This window comes from Capsicum annuum, chromosome 4 (genome assembly GCF_002878395.1).
Source record: "Capsicum annuum cultivar UCD-10X-F1 chromosome 4, UCD10Xv1.1, whole genome shotgun sequence".
Classification (NCBI taxonomy): Eukaryota; Viridiplantae; Streptophyta; class Magnoliopsida; order Solanales; family Solanaceae; genus Capsicum; species Capsicum annuum.
Window position 1 is genome coordinate 3,542,169 of NC_061114.1, and position 11,962 is coordinate 3,554,130.

The 11,962-nt window shown below is 34.9% G+C and overlaps 1 protein-coding gene across 1 annotated transcript; it reads right to left on the reverse strand.

Annotated features, from left to right (window-relative positions):
* Positions 1-7,150: 7,150 nt before the first annotated feature.
* Positions 7,151-9,796, reverse strand: LOC107869878 (protein DOG1-like 3). Its single transcript, XM_047410588.1, is given in 4 exon segments — positions 7,151-7,465; positions 8,399-8,579; positions 9,410-9,477; positions 9,480-9,796. Coding segments are annotated over 4 exon segments (756 nt in total). The 5' UTR covers positions 9,769-9,796; the 3' UTR covers positions 7,151-7,247.
* Between the last annotated feature and the right edge of the window lie 2,166 nt (positions 9,797-11,962).

The following is an 11,962-nucleotide window of genomic DNA, read 5'->3' on the forward strand; positions in this document are numbered from 1 at the left end:
GAAACAGCGTCCGGCAGAAATGTAAGGTAAGGATCCGTACAATACACCCTTGTGGTGGGACCGTTATTCAGATCCTACGCGTAGCGGGAGCTTTGGTGCACCGAGCTGTCATTTTAAAAGCTCCCAATCTATCACGGCGAGAAGAAAATCTTCTACTTTGACGGCATGATGACAAAGATCGTTAAAAACATGAATGCATGGCAGGGTAAAATGCTCTCATATGGAGGGAAGATGGTTTTGATCAAAAGCGTACTACAATCAACGCCTACTTATACTCTCAGCGCTATGAATCCTCCGAAAGGAACTCTCTAACTCTTATTGAAAAACACTTTGAAATTTCCTTTCGGGACCAAAAGAAGGCAAAGACAAGTACCATCGGTCAAGGAATATATTGCAAACTCTTTCATCTTGAAGAGGTGGTGGAGGTTCAGAACTTGTTCTTCTCTCTGAGCTTCTTTTTTTCGAGCCAATTGTTGTAAAAGATCTCATCCTGCCTCTAAAGACATTCCTTCTTCTGACTCTCATGCCTGGAAAAGTACGTTAAGGATTAGAGATAAAGTTGAGTCCAACATCATGTAACACCCCAACTTAGGATAAGGTGATACAAGTACGACCACGGAGATAGACGCATGTGAGAGTGTAATGAACCCAAGACTTGGAGTGTGCGAGTGAAGAACTGAAAATACACCAAACCGACCCTAATCTCACACTTGAAGTGTAAAGATGATCCTTGGAACACAACAAGGCAGCCCCTACAATACACTTGAAGGGCGCCTAGCTCTTAAAGGGCATTTTGGACATTTTAGCTTTTATTTTGTAATAGCTATAAATAGAACCTCTTAGGGTTTCATTAGTAGTTTTTTCATGATGTTGTAAGTTATAAGACACTTTGAAACACAAGTCCTCTCTTCCTTTTAGAGGCAACCCGAAATTAGGTGAAAACCAAGTGTGAAATCACTTGTGTTGTTTGTTCTTGGCTTAGAACGTAGGGTACTTGAAAGATCGAGGTACCTCTTCTATCCACGAAGAGTGTAGGTGTTTCTATTACATGTTCTATGGGTTTTGATGTTTAATACACATCTTAGTTCTTAGTGCTTGTAGTAGTTTATGTCTCACTACTATCTTTCCATTTCTTGTAATCTTGTGTAGTTGTTGTGTTCTTGTTATTGTAAGACGTTATTTGTTGTTATTAATATCATCATATTTTTGTCTATCTTCTTGTGATCATCACGTTTTGGTGGTTGTTTTGGTGTCAAATACACCTTTATATCTCGTTCTTCTTGCTGTGATGAATCCGAGAGTGGTCATCAAATAGGTCCTCTGGTTCTTGAACTTGTGGACTGATTTTGGTATGTTTTTCGTGTTTCCTTGGTCCTTCTTGTATCATTTGGTATCAGAGCATGGCTTGATCTTGTTCCCACAAGATCAATCTTGGGCTTATAAACTTGAAAATCAAAAAAAAAAATGTTGAAAACTAAAAAAATCAAAAAGAAGAAAATCTGTCCGTGTTTGTGTTCTTGGCCGAAATTGTTGTCTTGTGGTGTTCTTGGCTGAGATATTTTCTTGAGTCTAGGTATAGGAGTCTATTACTTGTCTTGTGTGTTTGTAGTGTTAATTTTGTTCTTCACTAACACTTTGAGTCGATCTTAGTTTGAGCCTTGTTGCGATATTGTTGTTGTGAACATTATTGTGGTCGTGTGGTGTTGTTCTTGTTGTTGTGGATTTGAAGTTGGCCGTGTGTGTTGTTTTTGGGTGTTGTTGTTGATGTTTGGTTGTTGAAACTTGACCTTGGACATATGTTGTTGATGGTTGGGGGTCCAATGTGCAACTAGAACTCGAAAAAAAAATCAAAGGAAGTGTTCTTGGTATTCTTTGTTGTGTTGAAGAAGATTCTTCAAAGAGGGGTTGTTTGATAAAAAATTCAAGAGAAAGAAGGAATGGTCTTTGTTTGTCTTGGAAACATTTCCAAGACAACACAAAAGAAGAAGGAAAACTAAAAGGCTCCCAAAAGTTTGTTACTATAAGAGAGTAAAGTCACTTTTCAAGATTGTCCCAAAAAGGAAAGGAGACAAGACTTCCTAAAAGGTTGTCTTGCCAAAAGAGTGAAAGAGAGTCAAACCTTTTGAATTTTGAAAAGGGCTCCAAAGTCTTGTTTGTTTTCCACCAAAGCCGAAATCCCACTCATCCAAAATTGAAGATTGATCAATACAACTTTGAGGCAAGAAATTTATGAAATTTCAACAAATCCCAACGGCCAATCCAAGGATGCCACGTGACTGCCACGTCACCACCCTCCAAAACGACCTAAGGCTCAAATTTCAGATTTCTTAGTTTCATTTTATTGTTTCCTAGTTTCGTTTGTTGGTTCAAACACTAATTGAGAACCTAGTAATCTCCTACTAGCTTGTAACTTAGTTCTTGAATCCGTTGTTCGTGTCTACATTCCTTGTGTGTGTTTTTCTCTTTTATAATGTCATTGTATCTTGTTGGTTCAAGTCTAAAACAAATTTTCTTTGAGTCAACTCTAACGAAAATCTATTTTGGACCAAGGTGGACTCATCCCTCAATCACTCACGAAGTACAAGCCGGCTTTCAACACTTGTGAAACTAAGTGTGAGATGATAAAGGCGTGAGAGAGAGTGTGGTGAGGAGTTTGTGAACTTATTATTATTTATTTAATTTTTTTTGTAAGTTTGTTTTGTTTTTTTAGGTATAATTGCAATGGAACCCGAGGCTTCAACCTCTCCAACCTTGGGCAATGATGTTACAAGTGTCATTTTGGCCTACCTTGACACTATTTCCCGATACTTGGCTATGGCAAATGAAAGGTTGGATCATATGGTAGGTCAAAGGGAGCATGTGGTCTTCCCGGACACATGTTAAGATGACGGTCGTAGCTCATGTGAGCTACAAGGTAAAAACACTATTCCCTACACTCCTATGAACTTAGAATGTCATGATGTGACCATTAATGGCCAAAGGTGAGGTTTTACCTCTTAGAGAGGAGATTGAAACATCTTTGAATTTCGATAATGAACTTATAAAGAGTGAGATTGCTAGCCCAAATTCTGCCCGTGGAGTAAAACCATCTCTCTTTAGGTACAATGTCTTGTTTAAAGATAGTTTAATCCCTCCTAATGAACCTAGTGGTGCAAGTGATGTTGATGGCATAGATCGCCTTGGCGGCTATAGCCTATATGCCAACCCACTATGGTGTGACAACATTCCTATGAAATATGGAAATTTCTTCTTGGAAGATGAGAGTACTCTTTCTGGAAAGGAATGTGTAGTCTCGAAAATGATTTCTTCTTCTTCTTTGTATGGCTTTCCCGAGGACACCATAGTAGAAGTAGACTTGAGTGCCACTTTTCTCTACTCTCTCTTTGCTTGTGATGATATGTACGCCAGTATAGAGAGTAGGCCATGTAGTTGTGGTAAAGACTACGGGAAATGGGATTTTTGTCTAGACCCGTGTCTATGGCCTTTCTTCCCATTTGATCTCGGTGCCATCTTAGGGTGGGGAAGATTTACTCTCGGCTTAGGTGCGCTTCTCTTTTATGTTTATCATAGACAAGTCCTTGGTGAATTTGTCGATGGCTTCATAATGTTTAACACTAAAGACTCTTGGTTATATGTCAAATATGAACCGCCTTGGCATGTCAAGACTTGTTGTTGGCCGAGACTTGAACTCAAAAGGTCCTTGGTTTCTTTTTTTTTCCTTTTTTGTGTGGACTATTTTGAGTGTTTTGGGTGCATACCATTGTTGTTTATTTTTGCTAACCCTAACCCTCATGCCATGAGGAAGTGTATTTGTTTCTCTCTCTTTGATTTTGCAAGGCATGGATTTGAGGTCGAATCCTTTTTAAGAAGGGGAGGATGATACAAGTACGACCACGGAGATAGACGCATGTGAGAGTGTAATGAACCCGAGACTTGGAGTGTGCGAGTGAAGAACTGAAAATACACCAAACCGACCCTAATCTCACACTTGAAGTGTAAAGAGGAGCCTTAGAACACAACAAGGAAGCCCCTAAAATACACTCGAAGGGCGCCTAGCTCTTAAAAGGGCATTTGGACATTTTAACTTCTATTTTGTAATAGCTATAAATAGAACCTCTTAGGGTTTCATTAGTAGTTTTTTCATGATGTTGTAAGTTATAAGACACTTTGAAACACAAGTCCTCTCTTCCTTTTAGAGGCAACCCGAAATTAGGTGAACACCAAGTGTGGATTCACTTGTGTTGTTTGTTCTTGGCTTAGAACGTGGGGTTCTTGAAGGATCGAGGTCCCTCTTGTATACACAAAGAGTGTAGGCATTTCTATTACATGTTCTATGGGTTTTTATGTTTAATATACATCTTAGTTTGTAGTGCTTGTAGTAGTTTATGTCACACTACTATCTTTCCATTTCTTGTAATCTTGTGTAGTTGTTGTGTTCTTGTTATTGTAAGCCGTTAGTTGTTATTATTGATATTATCATATCATTGTCTATCATCTTGTGTTCATCACGTTTTGGTAGCTGTTTTGGTGTCAAATACACCTTTATATCTCGTTCTTCTTGTTGTTGTAGTGAATCCGAGAGTGGTCATCAAGTAGGTCCTCGGGTTCTTGAACTTGTGGCCTGATTTTGGTGAGTGTTCCGTGTTTCCTTGGTCCTTCTTGTAGATTGATTTTGGTGTGTGTTTCGTGTTTCCTTGGTCCTTCTTGTATCATATGTAGTCTCACATCTGCAAAGGACTCCCACATCTGCAAAACACAACACAGGAGAAACGTTGGTATATAAGTCCTTATCATAAGGAGTCTCACATCTGCAAAACACAAGAGAGACGTTGGGTAGTAAGCAAGCCTTACTTTCTTGTGATGTGTTTTTTGGTTTCTGAGCAAGATTTGGCACTCTCTAGTCCTTTTCAAAAATTCTTCTTTGATTTGTAGAATTATTAAGAAGAATTTATCTTTTCAAAACACTTTAAATAGTTATGGTTAACAGAAATTTAACTTGTTTTTGTTGCAAGAGTTCACAACCATAAACACTACAACATGTATTTGTTGCTAGTGAAGCATCCTATTAAGACCACTCACTATGACGAGCCTATTATAAATGTTTTTAAGAAGTAATGGGACATAAAACCTAAGAACAAAGTTCGCCGATGGATCTTGCACTTCGCACCTATCTTCATATGCTACGAATTGTGGAAGCAAATAAGTTCCAAGATTTATGGTCCATTACATTGTAGATCGATGTTTTTGACATTGCAGAAAGGATCAAACTAATACAAAAATGGACTCAAGTCAAAAGGAGCACACCTCAGGTAGGAAACATTAAAGTTAACACCGATGGAAGTTTTCTTTTGGAAACAGGAAGTGCCAAAATTGGATGAATAGCAACGCGATAACAATGGAGAGATAGTGATTAGCTTTTTCAATTCCTGTGGCATGTACTAGCAACAACATGGCAGAAGCGTTGGCCGCTGAGTTTGGTGGAAAATGGTGTAGGCAACAAGGCTTAACCAATTTCGCTCCCAAGTTAGACTCCACGGTCATTGTAAAATGTAAATATGGTGAACAACAGGAGCAACAAAAACTTCAGAACTCAGGTAAATTGTCAACAATATCATTGAAATCTATGTTGCTCAAACTCTTCAAAAAAGAAATGGGTGTGTATCAGATTCGACAAAACTAGTGTATTTTTGAAGAATCTGACATGGTACGGCATCGCAAGTGAAGATTCCGCACAACTTAGATTGAAATAGTGGATCAATCAAGTGCCCAAGTAGCTCATCATTTTAGAGAAAGCAAACAGGCTGCAGTTTTAGTCAAAAAAATATGTATAAAGTTAAATGATCAAAAACACATCTGAATAATTGTCACTTTTTGGCGAGTTTTCTTGGAGTCCCACATCGATGGGTTAAAGGGTCCTTGGTCTTGTTATATGGTCTTGGGCAATCCTCCCCTCATGAGCTAGCTTTTAAGGTTGAGTTAGGCCCAAGGTCCATTCTTGACATGGTATTAGAGCCAGGTCCATTCCCATTTTGGGCTTCCGTTCCACACGCCAGTGCCAGTTGGGCCTGGGCGTGGGGGGTTGTTAGAATGGGTAAAAGTCCCACATTGGTTGGGAAATGGACTAGTGGTTTGCTTATATGCACTTGGGTAATCCTCACCTCTTGAGATAGCTTTTGAGGTTGAGTTAGGCACTAGGTCCGTTCTTATCATGGTATTAAAGTCAGGTTCACCCAGTTCATTATTTCCGATGTTAGGCCCCCTATCTTATATTGTCCATGCTCCAGATGTCCAGCCCTGGGTGTACGGGGGGTGTTGGAGTCCCACATCAATGGGTTATCATGAGCTAGCTTTTGAGGTTGAGTTAGGCCCAAGGTCCATTCTTGACATGGTATCAGAGCCAGGTCCATTCTCGTTTTGGGCTCCCGATCCACGCGCCAGTTCCAGTTGAACCTGGGCGTCAGGTGGGTTGTTAGAGTGGGTAAAAGTCCTGCATTGGTTGGGGAATGGACTAGGGGTTTGCTTATATGGACTTGGGTAATCCTTACCTCTTGAGCTAGCTTTTAAGGTTGAGTTAGGCTCAAGGTCCGTTCTTGTCATGGTATCAAAGCCAGGTTCACCCAATTCATTATTTCCGATGTTGGGCCCCCCGTCTTATATTGTCCATACTCCAGATGTCCAGCCCTGGGCGTGCGGGGGGTGTTGGAGTCTCACATCGATGGGTTAAAGGGTCCTTGGTCTCCTTATATGGTCTTGGGTAGAGTTAGGCCCAAAGTCCATTTCTTTATCAAGTTTCACACCCTAATAACTATCCGTTATTCCCTTTTAATATGTGAACTATAACAATTATGTATTAAAACACACCTTGAAGCTGATTAGGCCAACTATCATATATTTCATTTTCCTTCCTACTATTATCATCTACTCCACTAGGTATGTTATTAACGCGTAGTTGACAATAGTTCAGGTAGCTAAAAGGAATATATAGCTATAACAACAATAACAACATACCCAGTATATTCCCACATAGTAAGGTCTGAAAAGGGTAAAATATACGCAATCCATACCACTACCTCTGAAGAAGTAGAGAGGCTGCTTCCAATAGACCACCGGCTCAGAAAAAAAGAACATATAGATAATTAAAATATGATACTCGCAAAAAAATGACAGTTCATGTTTTTATGATCATTCTCTCTGTTATATATCATAACAAACACTAATAATCCCATAGCATAATGATCTCTAGCTAATTAATTGCTATTACTATTATGTTCTTGTTCCCTCTTCTTCCCCCATTGTTGCAAACATAGCCTTATTCTCTTTGCTGCTGCTAAGTATTCCACACCTTGAATTGGTGTCAATATGCCCAATATCTCCTTTAGTGACTTCATCCTCAATTCATCAGCTTCTTCTAGTAAATTTGCCATGTCTTCACCAAGTTTATTTAATGGCTCTTTTTCACTTTCGCCTGCTGAAAACATAATTAAGTAAATAAAATAAATTTTTTCAATAATTCAATCTTTCAAACGAGGTAGAATGCATAAACCTGTCCTTTAATTAATTTAGCCTCAAATCAGATCTATGACCTCCAACTTTGGATGTGTACAAGTAGGCACTTAAACTTATATAAAATTGAATAAGTAAACACACACCTCCAACATGGTGTAATACACGTAGGACGCCACGGAAGACAAGAATTTGCCACGTTGTAGAATGCCACCTAGAACATATGTGTCTACTCATTCAACTTTATATCAGCTTAAGTGCCTACTTGTGCACACCCAAAAATGAAAGTCATAAATGTGATCTAAAGTTATGTATTGTGCCTTTAAACAATAATATTTTGTCTGAAGTTATTGTGTATTGATTAATAATGTACTGTATTATTTATATTTTATTGTATTGTATTGTACGTTATAACTATTCTTGGATAGAATGAATTATATATAATATCTGAATAGATCATATCATCTCACATTTGGTTCATGATCTCACACATCAACAATATGAAGAATATTAAGCTTATGATGTTACTAAAAAAATTAGTGGGATATATGGTAGAATTACTTAACTATATAGAAAAGGGACAATTAAGGAGAAAAATAAGATAACGATGCGATCATATTCGCCTATAATAACATTATAATATTTACGCTGTCTCAATTTATTTATAATACTTTTTTTTTGTAGTTCGTGCCCAAGTAAAATGGATCAGCTAAAAAGTAGTATTTCTTTATTTAAAAATAATTTAACTTGATTTTTTTTTCTTTTTATCCTTAATGAAGTGATATATTATCACATCATATACCTAAGATTTCTTTTAAAGGACAAATTTCAAAAGAAAAAGAAAAAAAATTTTATGTTCAGTCAAACACTAAATATAAATTAATACATCAGATACCTTGTTCGATGCGGTCGCAAATTTTAGCTGCCATAGCTATTGGTTGATCAACAACATCTTCTTGCAAGCTAGCTAACCTAGAAGAAAGTTTATTTTCTTCTATAATAATTTGTCTTTGCAGCTTATCAATCATGGTAATTTGCTTAGCAGAAAGTTGACCAAAGTCACCAATTTTTATACCCTGTAAATACGTCGATAAAATTAGTTCATAAAAATATAACGTATTTGACTCACTGAATAACAATCTTTACGTTTATCATCTCAATTCATTTTAACTTGACGCATGTAAAAATTGTTGTTATATAGTCCCCCACATTGATAGTTTAACTCTTTTGGTCATTGATAGTTTTCACTTTTTCTCGAGCGAAAAGAATTAAGAAATATATCTAAACTTTGACAAAATTTGTTGTAACACATCTTAACTTTACGGGAATTCTATGATCACCCTCGACTATTTATTTATTACCATATTTTTGTGGCATATATTTATATCCAGCTGAACCACTATAAATTATTATGCGTCAGTGTGCGTGTATTCACGCAGTGGTCTAGCTAGGCAAATACATGCCAGAAAAATATAGTAATAAATAATCAAGAGGGTCACAAAACCCCCGTAAAATTGAAGTGTGTTACAGTAAATTTCACCAAAATTTAAATATATTTCAAACTTTTTTTCCCTTCTCGAAATATTATTCCAAAAGGTTGTTTGAAACATAGAATAGTAAATTCAAAAGACTCTAAAAAGTTTTTTTCCACTCCAAAACACTTTTATAAAAAATTACTTCAATTTATATTCATGTACAAACACAAGCTTCAATTTTCAAATACCATTCTCAACTTGAAAATGATATTAAATTACTAATTTTTCTTGTGTCAAGTTTAAACCAATAAAACAATAATTCATTATATTTAGCTCCTTTTAACCTAGCTATAAAAAAAAAAATCTTTCGACGGTCAAAATAACTCATAGTACGTTCAAATTCAACTCAACCTGCTTATTTAACATCGTACCTGTAGATACTCCGCGATACGAGACTCGATTTCGATTCCGGATAGCGCATAAATATGCCTTATGAACGAGACGGTCTACATCCGCCTATCCATAAGACCGAGTTTTCTAAAGGGGTGCACCAAGTGGGTGCATAGAACGGCGATACGTCGACTCGTGCGAGTCGATTACGGCCGTTTACGTACCCTTGGAAATTGCCCATAATTTTTTGTAGTAACTCATGCAATTCGACATCATTCGTGCTCGAATTTCGAGCACGAATGATGAAATTTTGAAGCTCTTTTAGCTCTTCTTGTTGATTGTTCATCCATGACTCATATAATTTTTCTTGTTTATATCTATCAGAGCTTGAATTTGCCATTTTTGGTTTTGTAACAAATTCATGACTAGACATATATATTATGGAGAAATGAAAACTTTTTTGGATGTATTATTGTGATACAGGGTGTGATATAATATATGGTGTGAACTATTTATTCCCTTTTTTTAGTAGTGATGTTTCGTTTTTCGGGAGTTAATTTAACTACTCTTTTCGTTTGTTTTTATTATTTATTATATTTTAATTTCACATATTTATTAAGAAAATAATTATTAATATAGCTATTTTATCATAGTATTTTTATTAATTGATGGTTACTCTTGTGTTTTGAAATTTGTTTAAAGAATAAATATTTAATGATAAGAATAAAAAAGAAAAAAAAATTATCTGACAAGTAAAAATAGAAATCTAATTAGAAAATTAGTGATAAATAAAAGCAAACGAATGGAGTAATTTTTAAAACTAAATTTGATTTAGTTATAATATGTTAAAATTATAATTTAAATATTTAAAAATTATATGAAAAATATTATAAGTTGTAATTTTTTAATTGATTAAAAGATATTTTAAAATATTAATTAAAATTTTTATTATTTCACTTTAAAAAAATTATGACAATTAAAAAGGAATGATGGAAATTTTCTCTTCTTTTTTTTTATTTATTTTTTTGAGATGTAGCCAAAAGTCTTATTCATTTGTTGGTAGGTATTTTTTTGGACATTTTGTGATTTGGGGAATACAATATGACGTACTTTATTTTATTTCTTTAGTTCCATTCACAAGTAAATAAAATATACGCATACTCAATGTGGCGGTTTCGAGGACAAAAGCTACAATATTAAGTATGAATTCAAATAAAAAAAATTATTTAGCGTCTATATAAGATTCGAAAAAAGACCATATTCTAAAAACTGTGATGTAAACAGCATATTTTAATATATATATATAACTTTAATACATAAAAAAAAAAAAAAAAAATTAAGGGTGTGTTTGGTGTGGAAAATGTTTTTCGAAACAATAAGTGCGTAATTTTTTTATTATTCTCTTGTGTGTGTAAGTAAGTTTTAAAAAATGATATATAACCTAAATAATTATATAATAATAGATTAGGATTTGGGAGGATGAAGTACTAGGACAAGGGCTAAGAGATAAAGTTCCAAATAAGATAATTATCTCAATGTATTTGGCTATGAAAATATCTAATAGAAATAAAATACTATAAGGTGTATACTATGAGTTTCCCCTTACTATAAAGACAATTCTCGGAACTCTAAGTAATGCATGTGATTTATCATCTTTAAATTTGTTCTTTTTCTTTTCTTGTTTCTTGTTTGTATTCACCAGTATAATTACTTGGCTAATTTTTTATTGACGTGAATCAAGGTGGAAGGTTAGTAAAAAAAGTACTTTATATATATATAAGTATTTTGTTTTTGTAATTCGTATTAATAGTTGTAGAAATATATTTATACTCTCTTGTTCTTAAAATTTTTTATGAGGTTTACACCATTAATTATATTAATTTTATGATAGTCTTGTTTCTGTTATTATCTATTGTTTTATTTTTATTTATTATTTTTTGTTTTTATATTTTTTTAGATTATTTTTATCTTGAACGGAAATCTATTGTAAATAGTCTATCCACCTCATTTTATAGGCAATAGTACAAATGAACTTTGTGCACTCTTTCCTCGGTAGATCACACTATGTATAAAACACTAGATATTTTGTTGTATATTTTGTAGAATATAAAGAGAATAATAACATGTTAATTGGGAAAGGGACAAATATATCTCTTTTCACTTTGCGATTAGAGTTGATATACCTCTTTTCTTTTAAAATAGTGATACATAATATATCCGTATATACCATTTAATAAATAAAGCATATTAAACTTTGTTGAATTGTTATTTTTTGGTGAAGAAGACATGCATTGAAAATTAAATAAAGATTCCTGCTATGTTAGCCAGAATCCAAAAGAGAGTAACAAAGGTGAGGCTTATCATTGTTTAAGTTACAAGCTTTAACTCTCCTCTCAAAAAAAATCCCTGCGTTGTCTACCCAAAGTTTTTTTTCAGCGCACAGCAGTGAAATTTCAAAAAATTTGATTTCTTAAAAGGTGTTGAGTTAGCTCCCTCCTTGGTCATGAGACCCGCCACTCCATTCTGCTCCCTGTAGCAATGTGTTATCCTTGAGCTCCCTATTTTTTATAGTCTTGACCTACATTCATAGATTA